General features: G+C 47.5%; 1 protein-coding gene and 1 non-coding gene across 3 annotated transcripts in view; both read right to left on the reverse strand.

Moving 5' to 3' along the window:
* LOC142587761 (protein-cysteine N-palmitoyltransferase HHAT-like) overlaps nucleotides 1–17,155 on the reverse strand; it is a 34,563-nt gene extending 17,408 nt beyond the window's left edge. The window contains exons 1-8 of one of the 2 annotated variants that reach the window (XM_075698989.1): nucleotides 16,969–17,153; nucleotides 15,574–15,665; nucleotides 13,383–13,450; nucleotides 10,950–11,060; nucleotides 8,527–8,721; nucleotides 6,484–6,717; nucleotides 4,573–4,688; nucleotides 499–705 (exon numbers count right to left, since the gene is read on the reverse strand). In XM_075698989.1, coding sequence (XP_075555104.1) covers nucleotides 499–705; nucleotides 4,573–4,688; nucleotides 6,484–6,717; nucleotides 8,527–8,721; nucleotides 10,950–11,060; nucleotides 13,383–13,450; nucleotides 15,574–15,665; nucleotides 16,969–17,021 — 1,076 coding nt within the window. In that variant the 5' untranslated portion in view covers nucleotides 17,022–17,153. Of the gene's footprint in view, nucleotides 1–498; nucleotides 706–4,572; nucleotides 4,689–6,483; nucleotides 6,718–8,526; nucleotides 8,722–10,949; nucleotides 11,061–13,382; nucleotides 13,451–15,573; nucleotides 15,666–16,968 lie in introns of both variants that reach the window. The other variant, XM_075698990.1, reaches the window with a different exon arrangement.
* Nucleotides 2,776–2,935, reverse strand: LOC142589143 (U1 spliceosomal RNA). The gene has a single exon (XR_012829837.1). It is a non-coding gene; the product is annotated as a U1 spliceosomal RNA (small nuclear RNA).
* Nucleotides 17,156–17,520: the final 365 nt, after the last annotated feature.

Consider the following 17,520-nt stretch of genomic DNA (forward strand, 5'->3'; position numbering starts at 1 on the left):
GTTGTAGCGTTCCTCTACTGATGTTAACGGCAATAAATAGTTTCATCCGGTCTGTTGGCTTACTAGTATTACAGTTTAGGGAACGCCACAACAACTAAGACCCAAACATGCACAGCCCTGATGGTAATGCCACCTCTCGAAAATGACAGTACCAGAGCGCACGGAAATAGCATGGAAACGACCATGTTATTCTTATCGTGTAAAGGCGTCGAGTATAACAATGCCAAGTGAATACTAAATTTATCAAATTTTTCCTTTCGGTCGACGAGAACGACGCAAACACAAAAATATTTCTCAGGCGTTGTAGTTAAGTCTATCGAACCAAGATGGTGCTACCAGTGCTGCCGTTACCGTTGAACTTTCCGACGTTCCTGGATTTCGTAGACGTATTATGTATAAGGACAAGCTAAACGGCCCTTTTCTTACGTGAAAGGGTCGCAGTGGAGATCGTATTCAGTGCTCTTCGTTCGGTGGCCAACGTGCTCAGATTCCACTTACCTCCAGAACCGCGAGCACCGGTGCAATCTGGCTATGCACGGTGCGGTTTCCGGGACATGGATGCCTTCTGCCTTGGCCAAGGCGCCGGCAAAGCCGTAGGAAAACAGGTAGCACACGTAGTAGTGGAATTCTAGGGATAGGGCGTAGCCCGTCAGGCTGGCGAGGTCCAGTCTCTCGCCCATCCAGGCCCACTCGGACATGGCCGAACTGCGAGTCCACAATATTGAAGAGAAAAAAAACTGTAACTGATTGCGATCATGATTATATTGCGCTTAGTGTTACACTGACGATATTAAGTGAAGGGCAGGACTTGGACGTACGTAGCACAGGACGTGGACGTGCTTGCGCTACGTACGTCCAAGTCCAGTCCTTCACTTAAAATCGTCAGTGTAACGCTAAGCGCAATATAATCCCGAACGTTCACCAACTAGCCCCCTTCATTGCTTTACTAACTGATTGCGTGTTACGTGCACATGTGTGCAGTATATGTGCTGTCCAAATACACGCTCCAGCAACAGCTCTCTGTGGGTCACCGACGGCAATGCGACGGCCAAGTGCGCTTTTGCTGGCTGCACGCGCCGGAAGCGATTCCGAAGCCCGGAACATGCCACAGAGGCCTTGTTTTGAACTTATAGGTGGTGTCCAAAGCCACGTTACAGCGACGGCGTTCTCTGACTAACACAAACTAATCTCGAAGGCTATGCTTTTACACGTAGCTTTCCTTGGTCGGCATTTTAACCGGACAGTGTTAAGGGCCCCGTTTCGCAGAAAATCTGGTATCAGTGTCCGCGTCGGCGCCGGCAGAGTTGTCAGTTAGCGATAATTTAAGTATATATTTAGGTTTATCTGTACACCACGCCTTGCTATATGACAGGCGGTGTATGCGGGTTGTATTGCCACACCATTCCTTCACTAAAGTTGCTTATACCTTGTCTTACATTTTTGACAAAGTTATTCCTCGCAATAGAGAAAATGACAGCCCACAAACAAATGTCATTAAACAAAACACCGACAGCGCATGCCTCTTATGTTAAATCTTCCCAGACTTAAATATCGAAAGTGCGAAACAATAACAGAAACCTGAAAATGAAGTAATTTTCTTTTTAGCACTGCTGTGCACTACCTCCTGGATCGGCCTACGCAAGAAGCCGCATTTATAGCAGAAAGCTCGACTTCGTCCTTAGCGTTCGCCGACAGCGTTTAGCATTAAACATTATGGTAGAATGAGCTGCTGTTGCCGGGAAGAGTGAAAAGCAGTCAGGAATCTTTGAACGTTATCGCGTGCCAGTCTTAAAGGAGAAGCTTAAGCGTCCTTGCATTTTTTTCGTGTCCATGTCCGTGGGTAGAAATGTAGGCCGATCGCGGAGGTTGTGCATTACCGGGCCTACCCGCGGCGCAGCTGAAGCAGGCTTCAAGCATCAGTAATGGGAAGGGAAAAAGGCATACATTCTTTGAAATCACGTATACATCATACAGAACAGCATTATTTTAATAGAAAACAAGCATCCGGACCATATAATTGATGATAAGGCACTCCTGAGAAGAATGCGAAGCACTTAGCGCGTAGCGCTCTCCCCCGCATACGTTTCTCGGCGAAGGCTATTGTTGCGCAAGCTGCCGTGACGACAGCAGCTTGCGACGTGGGGAGTGACGTCACTGGTCTATTGTATATGAAAGAACCAGCCTCGAAACTTTTTTCATTGTTGCTGCAGCACCGCTATGGGTAGGCAACGCATACTTAGGATTACCGAGGAGCAGCGTGAATACGAGGAGCGGCAAAGGAAAAAAAGAAAAGGCAGTACGACCAGCAGTGGCGTGCTGTCAAAATTGCCATTACTTCAATTAGGACCATTACTCTAAAATATCATTACTACCATTACACTAAAGCAATAGAGAATTGCATACCCCTCTGAGCAGTTGTAGTGGTGGTCTTCAGCAACTTCAAATTGGTTTATTATTATAGGAGAGTGAACTTGAAATTTTGCGTGGCCGTGTTACCAGGAGGCGAGCGTCTCTGCCAACGTAGGCAACCTCCTTTTTGGGCTGTCCGTCAGTGACGCAGGGACAACGTCACCTTTTCGTCACAGTTCCCCGGCCGGTGCCTCCAGAGTCGGAACCCTGTCTACACACGCGTGGATGTATGCAGGCAACTTACTCCATGCACCGCCTGTAGCGGTACCCGGGCCTCCGCTTAAACTTGTTTGAACTGGCACACCCACAACGTGGTAAATCTAGATGTAGAAACACAGAAAATCTGACTTTGGAATTAAGTATCGGTAGGGGCTGGCGCGTACGCCAAGCCCCACTACCAAAAAGTACATGCCCCACCTATCCTGGTTTGGGATAGTGGCGTGCTTCAGCCAACCGCAGTGAAATGGTAGGCCTCGACACGGGACCCCGTGCTTGGTCACCGGTAAGCCCGACACCAGGTAAGTATGCCCCAGAGAGCGACGGGTTGACGGGTCATTCCAGGAACCGCAGCATGTGGAACAAGGGGGCAAGCTCGATTAGAGCCTACATGAAAGGGCAGCAATACGGCCAAAGTTCGCAAAATAGAACAGTTTAGCTCGGAAGCATATCGCACTCAATCCATTATATAGAGAACGCGGTAAAATTGCCTTCCAAAGACTACGTTGAGAAAAAAACTCACGTAAACGAGAAAAGGGGCGAACGTTCAGTTGCGCCGTAGGGTTGGTCACCACCGGCAATCGCGCTTGACGCATCGTGATAGAATTAAAATAAAGGAATAAGCGAAAAAGAAGTATTGTTGATATATAAGCCACCGACCAGAGACGCGCTTACAGTTTCACGTGTGATCGCACTCCGCATTGCCACCGCACTCCGTGAAACCGGCTCACCCAGAGAGGTTAAAAAAATACTTCATTAAAGGCATGAAGTTTGTAAACAGGGATAAGGTGGCTCAGAGAGGCTGGCCAACGCTTCGATAGGAGGAGCTATCTTCGTCAAAGGCGGCCTCGTCGTCCTCGGCATGTTAGTTTTAAAGGGTTAGTGCAGTGACGTCACGTGCGGGTGTTGTCGCTGGCGGCTGGTTATAAAGGGAGAGACTTCAGGGGTAATGAGCGCTGTCGTCCGACGTCTGCGAGCTTCGTTCCCAAGACGAGGGTATAAGAGCGGGAGAGTGGGAAGGCAGGGCGAACAGAAAAGAAAGAAAAGCAGAAAATAAACCGGGGCGACGCCAAGACAAAAAAAAAGGAAAGAGAGAAAGAACAATAAAGAACAAAAATCTTTATTTTTTTGCCTCATAATCAGAAAGTGGTTTGGCTCGTAAAACCCCATAATTGAATTTCTAGTTTTTACTTGCTGGAATGGCACCTTTTTGGAAAGGTGGTGTCCATGCTACACCCATATTGACAAGGTGTGTCTCTTTTATACCCATATAGGAAGGGTGTCGTTTGCTTTACACCCTTGTATTAATGGGCGCTTTTTACTTAACACCCCAACGCCGGGTGTCGTCATTTTAACACCCTTTCCCTTTTGGGGTGTTACTTATCACTCTTTTGCTTGTGGTGTAGTAATATACCAAAGAAGGATGTCACCCATGAGCCAAGCCATTTGCACCCCTAAGGGTGTTAAAGGTTTAGCGTGTAGGGCCTATTTCCCAAGAGTGGACGCGCAGATAGCTCCAGCAGGAAAGGAAGAATGGTGTCGGAGGAGACTGGCTTGTCAAGGATAGCTTCACGTCATGGTTCCTCACGAGCCTTTTCTTTTGTCCATGCTTTGGGATAAGTGGAGGTCACTACAATCTAGTAGTGTCGCAGAAAAGCAAGCTTCGCTACCGTGAGTGCGGTTTCATTGTAACTGATAGAATGCCACGAAATTATGGAGCCCTCCGGAAGCGTGGTAAGTGAGAGGTACTGCAAAAGTGTGAGTCATAGGCAAAAAAAAAAAAGAACGCTTCGCGTTAAGATGAGAAGAAATATCACGAAATGTGACTCTAGAGAGTTTTTAGCGTCAAACACTGCGACCGAGTGGTCTCTTAGAAATCTAAAAAAAAAACACTGCGGTTTTTAGGATGTCCACAGGATGAAACCTCGGTTCAGTCCGTACACCTACCTGTAGAAGAAGTGGCCCATGAGTTCCATGAGGAAGAAGTGGGCGCCGGAACGGAGCACCCCCGCGATTGCACTAGGGATTACTCGCGGTGTGCAGCTGGGTTTCGGCTTGTCCAACTGGGCAGAAGCGTGCGCATATTTTTTAAGAACAGCCTCGAAAAGTTTTTCCAGGCAGTCTGCGGGCAAAATTGCGTTAAGGGCTGCTTTGAAGCATGCGCGCTTTGTGGGAGCCGTGCGAGGCTCAAGAAAAGAACATTAGCATACTCTGCATATGGAAGAACGGGAATAACTGACATCCAGGACGCACTTGCCTTTTTTCTTAGTGCTCAGAAGCAATGTTCGGCGATATTGAATTATCAGTTATTCTCTAATTTTATCGCTCTCACGTGTCCAACTTCGCTTTTTTCTGCGCATACAGGAAGAAAAGCAGCCGGTATACGTCGGGAATAAAAAAAAAATGGAGTGCAATTGAAAACACATTGAACGAAGCCTTAAGCGGGCTGGGCAGATGGAAAGGGTCGACTGCAACTTCTCAGCTCTTTGTTCGTTCCCTCAGCTCTGTATAGCTTCTGAAACCCAGTCCATCTTGCTCATTGCAAGGTAGGAGACCAGAAGTTCGTTCGACCAATCTCCCAGCAACGTCTTGTCTATCTTCCCCCTACTCTTCCTCTTCTCACTCTCTAATTTATTTCCGGTATCCAGCCCTCCGCCATCACAAATGTTTACGTTTCTCGTGCTGCGAAATTTTGTGTTGTCGCTCGCAAAATTCCCGAGAAGTGTAGTGTCACCATTCGAGATTCCACAAGCGAGGCATGTGCGAGATTGGTATGCATGCACATTTTGATGGGGAATTATGTGTGTTTGTGGGGGAGGGGGCGAGGTTGAGGGGCAGGGATGTCCAGCAAATAGCATCACCTACCTTTTCTTAATGTGACTTTAATGAACTTTTTCATGGTGCATTTTGATGGGGAAGTGGGTTTGGTGCCTGTGGGATGGGGGAAGGACAGGGTTGCCCAGTAAGCTAGCATCACTTCTTTTTTAATGCGATAGTGCTATATGCGATATAATGCGATAGGCGGTGCTCCTCCATTCAGTAGGTATCCGCTTGGCTGAAAATGTGAGCTGATCCCGAAGGCAGAGGAGGTTAAGACAGCGTCTAGAAGCGCTAGTTGTCAACGCCGAATAAGGAGAAAAATTTGGAGGGCGCTTAAACTTCGCCGTTAAGAATGGAATGTGATAGCATCGAAAGAGTCCTGGCTGCTTCTCATGCTTCCCGGCAACTGCAGCTCATGTCACCGTAATGTTTACCGGCGAACACTGTCGGCGAATGCTATGCACGAAGGCGAGCTTTTTTTTTTGATGGCCTTGCAAGAACCGAGTGGGCCGCGCCGCCCCTACTAAGACAAAGCTCAATCGGCAACTGGAAAACGCCATCGCGTAAAGGGGTTCATGTTTGAGTGTCCACATAACTATGTTTTATCGTATATTCAAATTACAGTTCGACGCCATCATGTCTGTAGGCTGTGTGTAAGTCGCACTTTACGATTTTTCTGCCAAATTGAATTATTTCAGTAACGCCTCTGCGCCGCGCGGAGGGCCTGCGCGGTTGGATATGCGTGGTTCGGAATTATTTTTCGCTCGTGATACAGACAACGCGTTTTCTTTTTTTTTTGCGACACGGGTCCTTAACGCTATCGCGTTAAAATAGGAGGCAAAGGAATGCATCCCTACTCGTGGACGAACTAACATAGTCGCGATGGAGTGCGGTCATCTCCAAGAAGAGAACTCAAAGCATCAGTGGGGTTTGCATGCAATACGTTGTGGGTCACGGTCCGAAGATTTCTTTTTCTTCCGGGAGCTTTGTGTCCTCTAAGCGGACCTGAAGTTAGAGAGATATATAGCTTCGACATACCTGGGCTATGTAATCGTCGTATCTCTGCGGTGGCCCTAGGTAAAACATAGGCAGGTACATCAGGTAGCCCAGCGTCTTCCAGTACGGCGGTGATCTGCGCCGATAGTCCCGGGCATTCTTCTGGCGCTCGGCTCGAACGAACTCCACGCTGAAACTCAGACCGCGCAGGATATTCCAGTGGAAGATGACGAAGGCCGCCCTGTAGGGCATTAGGCCGTACCGGGTGTACATGTACTGGAGGTTAAAAAAAGAGCAGAGATCTTTGGTTCTGTGGGCAGCGCACTTTTCCACAGCCGCCACGGCTGAGACATAGAAAACAACCCAGGAAAAGTCTCGTTTATCTTGGTGCTTTCACAGTCCTCCATGTGTTATACATCTAGTGCACTGTGCCAGTCACCGAAAGGCACGGTCACTGGTAGTGGCAATGCGGAGCCCATTGCATAGCTCCGCGGTGTGCCCCATCACCGGGGCCTCATGAAATCTTTCGGTGCAGGCGCAATTAAAGCGATTGGCGAAAATCCTGGGGAGTCGTCTGCTATGGTCAGTCGTCTGCCGAGACGTCATGAGGCGTCAGCAGTTGCGCTCCAAGTAGCGCTGTCATGGGCTCTTCTGTTCCCGCTAGCAGTGACCGCGTCTGTACATATTGCCGAGCGTGTCATTCATGGTAAAAGATGCTTCATACCGAAAAACTAACATAGAATATCAGTCGTGCGCTCGAAGCCTTTTGCTCGTTGACAACTTCGTCTCTGCCTATCGAGGTTCGTGCATGTCATTGCAAGTTGACCGACACTGCGTTGTCGCGCAGCAAATATAAAATGGGTTCAGACAAGTTTCGCCCCCTTTGCAGGGTTACAGACTTTGAATCAGAAAATGCGCAAGTATAACCTTTAAAATCATATGAAAGCCAGAACTCGCGGATTCTAGAACATGTTCATAATATTGCCGCTACCTACTGGCATCGAATTCAACGGAATACAAATTATTTCCGCTGAACCCCACAAGCAACTACGAAATCTTGCCGAAAAATTATTGCAATTTCGCAACTACTAGACCAGGAGCTCAGGACCATTAGCAGGCATCATTTTAAGCGTGGATAAATTTAGTTCCCATATCCGGTCGCCGTGAATTCTAGCAGCGTCCGTCTAGTTTTCTCGGCAAGAAAGGATTACCTGATGTTCGAAAGGAACCCGGTACTCAACCTAAAGAAAAGTTACGAGATATTTGTGTGCCAAGATAGCCTGGATAAAAAAAAGAGAAGTAAAATACGCAACCCAGCATGAAGCACCGGTCATAAAGCCTGGAACAAAAGGGAAACAAATGTTTGACATTTGTTTTCTTTGGTATTATCTAACACAATTCCGCTATGCGAATGACAATAAGGTTTTCAGAGTAGTTTGATGTTGCGCTTTTTTGATGTCTTACTTTACTGGTACGACTTTTCTTGAGAGACTGTTTGTCTGAAGGCGTGCAATATGCTGGCTACACTTAAGGAGTCATATATGAGGTCTGTATATATGATACATATGTTAAATATGCACACACGCACACACACACACACACACACACACACACACACACACACACACACACACACACACACACACACACACACACACACACACACACACACACACGCATATATATATATATATATATATATATATAGATATGAGCAGAGGCCTTGTACGTCGTCCGCAGTGGACCTTAAGAAATGGGCCGATGATGGTGATACGCATATAATGAAAGCTTTCGTCATGTTTTAGTGTAGAGTAATGGTTTCGTTTCGAATTTAGGTAGTGGGAAAATTTCAGATTTCTTAACTTTTAGTTGGACATATATTTAGATATTTTTTTCTCTTCTCGTTGCTTTAGCTGCGACATCTGACCAAACTCCACTGGAGCCAAACTTGCCGTTTAGTCTCAGCTTATTACACAACAACAGAAACGCGTGTTCGCCTTACTATATGGCACAGAAATAAATAAATAAATAAATATAACGAAAGTGATGCGCAGTCTCTGCAAACAGGTTAGTTGGCCCACTCACGCTAAATGCGTCGAAAGGAATGAAAAACTTTTGGAAGTGGATGAAGGCAGCAAGCACGTAGCACAGCGCTGGGCTGCGTAGCGCGGCCGCGGCGTAGAATGCGGCGTGTTGTCCCACGAACAGGAGAGCCACCTCCCAGCCGAAGGCGAAGGTCACGTACAGGAAGGAGTAGGCAGCGTAGAAGACAGGAACCAGCTGCGAGAGGGTTAGCGGCGAGGAGATCAGGAGGTGAAGGAGCAGAGACGTAGGCGGGGGGGAATGCTGGTTGCTTGCTTGGCCTATTGGGATTTTTCGTTGCCTATGCCACTTAAGTTAAACGAAGGCAATGGCGTGATATGGATGCAATGAAAACGACTGTTGTGACCTAAGTGGCGAACAGCGCAGATCCCAGTGCGCCAGAATTAAACCCTGAAATATTGCTTGGCGAACTCCTTCTGAAGAGCTGTATGTGGTAGCCGCCGCCAGGCTACTGACGATATGCGGCATTCCTGCTAGTCCCACGTTCTACCGTGAATTTGCAGGGAAGTGGAAATGAGCCAACTGAATTCATGCATGGAGAACGGATAGTACTATGGGAAAACCAAACTAGAAAAAAAAATCTATTGAAGCGCATACAGAGAAGGACGCAGGAAGGTACATGAAGGAGGCAACGGCTATCTAGTTTCTTCGGTGCCGAAAAGACCACATTCATGTCAGCTCGCTCGTCAGTGTTCGTTAGGTTACGTGAGGCGTCGTGAATGTACGGGACTGCAGGAACCTGTCTCTTGTCCATGTTGGAACCCCCTCTCGTTGAAGAATCCGTCATCCCCCTGCTGTGCCTGCATGAGCAGGTTTAATTTTACACCCCTGGACTTGTTTGTCGTGCAGCTAAATTTAACCGCACGAACGTCTTAACGTTTCGCCACCATCCAAATACGGCCACAGCGGGATCAAACCCTCGATCTCGAAGAGAGCCGTCCAACGCCACAACTGATCTAGATGATACCGCGGCGCGTATCAACTGCCGTGACACGGACGATGAGAACATACTCTGAAAGTATTTATCGTTCTTTTTTCTGGTCTTACAGGGCCGCTGACGCGTTGGTTGCCGGCAGTACTCTATATGCAGCCCGTTACCGAGTGGGGCAGCGCCATAACGGAACCACTGGCTTGCATCCAGTTTTTTTGAGCCGGAAGTAATCAGCGTTTATGAAGGCGGGATTTCGTAAGTTTGTTGTATTTTTATCGGTGGACATTTGTCAGTAGTTAGGCCGTTGTCATTGTCCACAACGCTCTACATTTCCAGCCTGCAATGGAGCCCCTGCAAGTAATTGCGTCGGTATGGTTACGTTTGTTTCAGCACATTCCACATCCCCTTTGCGTTATTATGCACGAGAAACACTGCAGCTGTTGTCCAGATAGCCGCAATGATCTTGCCGCAGACATCCAGGCGCGGCTGCAGGTCCACTGCATGCTGGATAGGCGAGCGATAATGTTAGAAATGTGGGCAGAAACCACTGAAAGATGGCTGTCAAATGAAAAGTAATCGCTGCAGGGTAAACGTACTCAGCTACGCGGCTGGAGGACACTTATGCCGGGCGGCATGTGGGCGATCATGAAGCTGCACTGGCTCCGCAATGGATCCGCCCTACAAAAGAAGCAAAACTTTTTGTTGGGCTAGTTGGTGCATGTTACTGAAGTACTGAAGCGCTAAACAGACGACACAAGTGCACCCGTGTCTCTTCTTGTGTCGTCTGTTTGGCGCTTAAGTACTTCCCCACAAAAGAAGACCGGCAGGCTAGCGGCGAAGGCGATCGGCGTCTTTGTGGCAACGGCGAACGGCTGGTTGGGGCGCTGACCTTGTTATAGTGACGTGGTTCATAGCAGGGAAGAAAGCACAGAGGGCTGCCATCGGCACGGCGGATACTTTGGTTGCTCCAACTGGACAGGAATGAGCAGCGGCTGCGGCGGCGGCATGCATGACGTGATCAACGCGAGAGTAGCTGAAACATTGGTCGGTCGCCCGCCATTCATTACCAACGACCTACCGAACACCTCACTCGCCCCCTTCACCACCCTCGCCTACGGCGGGCCTTATAATCAATATATATGTCGAGGTTATGACACATAAAACCCGCGGATTTATTACAATGCATCTGGTTTTCGTAAAGCTGCTGGCAGCACCTTGTTTAGAAGTAATGGTAGGGCACTTTGCCGCTTACTGCGACGACGTCTTTCAAGTGGAGCATGTCGAACTGTCGCTTTGAAAGTCATTTGGTAACATTAGCGGTGTGCTACAGCAGGAGGCTGCGAAAATTCTTTGTTTTTCTCTTTGGCCGTGAATTAACGTTATGCGGTTATGCATTTGCGGAGTTATAGAGGGCTCACGTACGCGGACTATGTGTGCGTGTGTGAAATTTGGCAATGCCGAGCGCAGGGCTTACCGACGGTGCGACGAAGGCTGTTGCTCGGCCCAGCACGGGATGTAGGAGGTACCACTTCCACGCGGTGGTCACGACATACCTCGTGGTCTCCCATTCCCAGTTGACGACATCCTATAAGCAGCCGGGAGCAAGAAGTGTTGTTGGCAAGCAATAATTTGGATTAGCTACAAACGTGCAGTGGCGCGGGCACATAACGGACGCACATCATTACTAAAAATCTCGCGGATTATGCTGCGGCAGGGGCGTTGTAGACAGTGTTGTAACCTGCTCGTAATAATAAGCCTTTTTAACCGAGCACTAAATTGCGAGTTTTCTTGGCATCGCACTCGACAACGAGCAATACATGTCGTTATACAGTGGTAGTGGTGAGCTCAGCCTTTGACTTGAGGTCTTGTAGCTTTTCCTTTGTGTTTGAATAAGAATGCCAAATGAATTCACCAAAAGGTTTTTGAATTGACGCATTCCTATAGCACTCGTGACTTAAAGTGAACGTACGATCAGCTTTCTATGGCCGAAAAATGTAAATGCAATGTGCCTAGCCTATATATTAATCATGTATATTTTGTTGTCCGCACTTTGGAGCACTTTAACCACCTTTGGGGGCCTGATTTCCTCGGCATGGAGGTCAGGATGAGACTGGAAGAAAAGGCTTCGAGCAAACGCGTTCCACGTCCGGGATACTGGCTGCTTGCTTATTATGATAATGTGTCCAACGTGTATCTATAGTTTCGCCCCGTGTGCTTTATCTGTAACGGTGATGAATTGCATAGTGAGGAACGTCGGCGAAAAGAAGACAAACTACATAGGCACACGAGAAAAGCCCATGAGCAATACTGACAAGGCTTTATCTCACACCGCATAATGGCAACGAATCTATTTTTTTCCCGCATTTCCATCGCTGAATGCTGAAAGCGAAGGTTTTGCTTAGCGCAATGCATGTTCCTCTGCCCAAGCTACGCTCAGAACATGCAGCGTGCGGCGCGTCTGCCAATTCATGAATTGACAGTATTGTAGCAGTACCCATCTTGAAACCTTTCTTTCTTTCTTTTTCTGTTCCCCCTTTCCATTACTGCCACTGTGACGTAACATACAGGACGCTCATCTGGTCAACCTCCCTCCCTGAATGGATCCTTTATTAATGAAAACAAGAAGAAATTCCACCATAACTCTTAATATGACCCACTTTAGTGGCCGCACGCCAACGCATAGTGACACGTTGTTACTGCGAATTCGTTTTATTCTAAAATAAACATTTGCGCGTTATACTGAAGTTTTTGTTCATGACCGGCGCGTACGCAGATCGCCGCTTTCGTCGCCGACGAACGTGACACTGGCAATGCACCGAACACGCGCTGCGAAGCGGCAAACCTGATGTTACGTGCGCTTCGGTGACACGGGCCAACCACGGAGAACGAAAGACTGACGCTTGTCTATAAGAGATCCTGTGTCCGCCACTATGATCCCATTTCGCACGGACGTTTAAGCGGCCGACGAAGCAAAGCGCATCGTCCTCATTTGCATTTACGCAACGCCACATTTAGAGGTGCGCACCCACCGCGCTGGCCTAGCGGGTGTGGTGCACGCGCTGCTAAACGCGATGTCGCGGGATCGAATGCCGGCCGCGGCGGCCGCATTTCGATGGGGGGAAGCGAAAGGCGAAAACGCCCTTTTCCCGTCGTCGGGACCAGGTTAAAGGTTCCTTGGTGGCCAAAATTGATCCGCAGTCGCCCACTACGGCGTGCCTCATATTGAAATACTAGTTTTGGCACGCGACACATCTCAGAATTCAACATTTTGTGGCGAAACAGACGCTATGTTCCCTAGGAAAATGTCCCCACATTTCTCTCTGGGGACATTTTAGGTCGGGTTACTGGGGAAAAGAAGCTTTCGTCTCTATGGCGCTGACACGCAGGAGCTGCGTCGCCTTTGACCGACGCTTGGGCGCCTGTGTGAGTGCGAGAGCAAAATTTGGGGGACTGCGCCCATGTGGAGAGGAGGACATGTTTCCCTCCCTTCGTCCCTAGCCGATGAAAGTGCGCATCGCGAGAGAACCGGCGCTTTCGTACAAATGGGATCGCATCGGCCGATACAAAGTCCCTAGTGGCGAAGCAAACAATACAGCAAATTCGGAGTAAGAACGGGTCATTATTAATTGGCATGCGGTCCCCGAAAGAGCGTCTACCTAGGCATCTACCTGTCACGTGAGCTACAACGTTGAGCGTGCAATAAATCACCATCCTTATTGACGCACCCAGCGCGCTTTTTCCTTGCAACCAGAGCACTCGGCGTACGGGGCGCGTTAGGATGTTGTCGCATTCGGACTTTATACGAAACATCACGGCGGCGCCGACGCAACGATTCCGAAGGCGAAAATTGCGCTGGAGTATCCATAGGATTGCTATTAGAATAAATTACAGTAAAATTATACGTTACCTGCTTTTGCTTAAGACCGTAAGGACTGCTTCTGAAGGCATGCGGCATTTGCTCCAAAAGAAAGGCATCTAAGGAGAAAAGGAAATGGGCGTCTCAGAAATAACTGGAAATTGCTTGTTTTACGCAGCACATTTTAGTGTGAGGTAAGTTGAAATTCACGCAAAATGAAATGACGATCGAATGACACCTGCCGCGACATGTCTCATTTAGCTGCTGCAGCTGAACTTTGCAGTGGCAAAACGTAAGGGCCTGAAGCACTGGTTGCTAAAAATCATGCACCACACCACAACCAGAATAACACGAGACGAGTCAAACAAAAAAAAAGAAGAAAAGAAAAGAAAATTGAGAAGGCTGTGTGAGGGACGCCGCCGGAGTGGGGTACCTGAAACATCTTTCGTGTGCTGCAGACTGTGTATGGACACTAGGCATACCGAAATTACGTAATCAAATACTCGTGGTACATTAATACACGCCCTGCAGAGGTGACATGCCTAACTCATGTGACAGCTGTAGGGCGTCTTACAGTCTAATTTTGCAATCCTGCTCGCTCCTTAGTCGTAGTGGACCAGCTGGTCTTGTATAGGGTGTTTGGGAACTGAGGTACAGAAATGACTCGTAGATGGTTCGGGTTCGCGTGCTTGCCTAAATATCCTGGGCCTGCGCTCCCTACGTAGACGGGCAAATTCCACCGCGGTAAAAGGGCTTAGATACCCCTCTGTCTTACTGCCAGAATCTCATCACGCTATTTCTGGAACGTACGTGCCGAGGGAAGGAGGGGCGTAGCCGAGCAAGCGTGAAACGTTCGCTATAAATTTCACATTTGGAGGTCTTATAAGTCGTGTTGAACCACTGTCTGTGTTTGAATAAGTGTACCCGCTATGGCATAGTGAGCTCTCTGAAACGCGACCATTTCTGCTCGGATGTGGACTAACGTACGGCCAAGCTGCGCCTCGCTGCATGCCGGGAGCCATGCCACATTTAGCTCCAAATGTGTCATGCGTGGCGGGGCGACAACGCCCTCTTCTCACACGAAACACAAATGATCGAGTAATGGCTTCTGTCCCGTAAACAATGATACAAAAGTAAGGACTGTGGGTTACATGGTTGTAAAAATATAGGCAACTATGCTAGAACTTGTTTCCGTTCGATGTGGTTTTCGCAAGTGACCCCCACCTGACCAATTAAAAAAAAAAAGAAGCGTTGAACGCAAAAAATGTAATTCCGAATGTTTCTTTTTTTCTGAAGCAGGAGCGGGACGTCAGATAAAGGCCACGCTCTGTTGCGATCTTCGTGCGTTCTTTTTTATCGCTAGACGTTCACATCACTTACTTGGCCACTCGTTCGAGCAGAGCACGACCACAGGGCACCTACGTCAGGCTCGCCCTGCCCTGCCTAACTGTGCACGCAACTGTCGCCATCCTTCTTTCTTCGACAAACGTGATGCGCAGCTTTCGTGCTTGTGACATTGTCGCGTATTCGTCCCACAGTACGTATGCGCCTAATTTGGTGTTTACATATTGGCATACCCTGCAGGAACGGTGCAGGGCATAAACATAAACATTGAATCAAATTTGAAGTTTCGTGGCAAGAGCATAAAGATGTTCGAGCGCCCATTGCATTTTGTTATACACTATTACATGGAGTGTATTAGTGCATAAGCCCTACACTATGGGAGAGGGGGGGAGAGGGGTGCTTTCTGTTTGTGTGTGGCCTTTGTTTTTCTGTTCTTTCTTGATTTCATCCGCAACTTAAGACTCTGTTCTTGTTCAACCATGTACCCACCGCCTATGTAACGCCCCAAAGGCCCTGTGAAGGTAAATAAATAAATAAATAATTAAATAAATAAATAAGTAAATAAATAAATAAATACCACTTCGCCGAAACTTCGGTCTATATACATTCAAGGAACGGCCTTGGATCAGCAAAATTTTTCTTTTAACGTTCAGCCGCAGTCTTTGTTAACATTCAGGTGTTCTCTCTGCTTTGACCTGTTTATATCTTGAAGATTAAGAACCAACCCACTTCGCCATTGAGGTCATAAACTAAGCGAACGACCGGACCGAACCCCCCTAGGAAGTAGGCACAAAAATGTTGTTCTTGAAGTTAGCGCACGATGCTCGTGCGTGAATCATTAAGGGCACACAATCGATGGAAGTGCCTGAAAAAAAAAAAGTCAAAGCGATTCACTTACTCTGTTCGTTAGTCGCAAACCTCCAGAGGGCAAATGCGGTGAGAGCGAAAGTAAAGCCCCAGTGGTACACCTTTTCGGGAGTCCAACTCCACCTTAAAAATGAGAAATTGCTTGTTTTTTCTTGTTGTTGTTGCATCGTCTCGACGCAACTTGATGCGTAACGAAAATAGCGCACTCGTATATATACGCGCAGCGCACGAGACCCGCACGCAGTCACAAACACACGCAGCGACACTAACAGACGTCGGCAAATGTATGCAGGTAGAACGCGCGCAGAAGCCGCATGCGCATGCGCGCTAACACAAGCACGAACGTGCGCGCCCACGCGTTGCGAGAACACACTCCGAGACGTAACAAGCCTATGTAGAAAACCCCCGTAGACCCGTAAACTATAAGACAGGCGTGCCCGTACGCAAGACCACTCCCAAATACAAGCAAGAACATTCGAGTGCAGGCACGGATTCGCCGACGCCGTGCAATACAGAGTGTTTTCTTTTTTTTATATACCAGAGATATATTATAAAAATCGCTTTTTTTCAGGTAGCGTAATTGTAGTACTTGAGCTAGATTATTAGAAGCGGCTCTCATTACTCGCAAGAGAAATTGAAATGCTTAATCGAGGAATTAAAAATACAATCGGTAAATGACCATTTATTTTACCTTACAGCCCACACTCTCCAACATGTCACGTTAAATTTTGTGTCCTTTCGAAATCTTATTTCGCCGTTGCCAGCTGACGTAAATTGCCTATCATCATGCCCTGTATAATGTATGCCTGTATTTGTTTTCCGGGCCCCAGATGTCTTTAGCAACCGTGTAACTTATTTTTTTTTATCTGAGGTTCAGACCCTAATTGACTGAAAGGAATAAAACACTCGCATTGCAATTGACGAGTTGAAGCCGCTGAGTTTGCCACGCATGTCCACCTGAAGCCAATACTGGGGATGGCACCGGTTTTTAGGTGTGTGCAGTCCATGTTGCGGTAAGGGTGCACTTTTGCTCTAGGTTCGCCAACTTCGGGAAATATTATCTCAGAACTGGTGAAATGTTGAAAGTTAATTACAAGTGGATACGCCTTCCCAACTCACCTGCTACAATATGTAAATTGCAGTGTGTGTCGTAAAACAATTATTTTAAAAAATATAGCAGTGCCTTTTTGTTATAAGTTAATTACGCTTGTTTATAAGTTCATTTCTGCAAGCAATGCCCGCCTCTTTGAGTAATTAGGCTCAGTGACTGTAATTACGCTATCTGACAACGGCGAATTCCGAAAATTCTGTGAGATCTAAAAAGAAAAAAAAAATACGCCAGGTATAAGCGCACACCCATACAAAAGTACGGAGTTGCACAAGAGAAAGCAGAACGAAATTTGTCTTATATCTTGGCATCTCCTACCTCTTAAGTTCGGTTTCCCACTTGTGGGAGGCATCCTTCTTGTCATCCATCATTGAATTAGCCGCAACCAATGAGCCCTTTTTAGGTGTAGAAATTATAGCATTTCCTTCGTTTACAAATAAACTATAAGGCTGCCATCCTTTTCCAAGGAGCTTCGCACAATAATATACCGAGCCAACGTAGCAGCACGAGGCGAACCGAATGCTCAAAAACGTCAGCGCATGAGATAGGTCAGAGGCAATGAAAGGAGAAAAAAATACAAAAAACAAAAGGAACTGGCTTCGACTTTCTAAACGCTGGAGATGTCACATGCAGATTAGAGCGCTAAATTGATGTTCTTTGAAGGAGAGAACTGTGGAGTGCGCTACAAAAAAATGTGTCCGATGTGCTCAGTAATACATGAACGGGGACGATATCTTGCGTGTAACGATTACTTTAGTGAATAAATGCAGGATGTTAGCACAATGGTCGTCTGCTTTTCCACTCGCAATCACGAAGCTGCGACCGTGTTCTACGCGTGAATAAGTTTAGTGCGTCTTACTGTTCAGGCAT

The sequence above is a fragment of the Dermacentor variabilis genome, chromosome 7 (genome assembly GCF_050947875.1).
Source record: "Dermacentor variabilis isolate Ectoservices chromosome 7, ASM5094787v1, whole genome shotgun sequence".
Lineage (NCBI taxonomy): Eukaryota > Metazoa > Arthropoda > Arachnida > Ixodida > Ixodidae > Dermacentor > Dermacentor variabilis.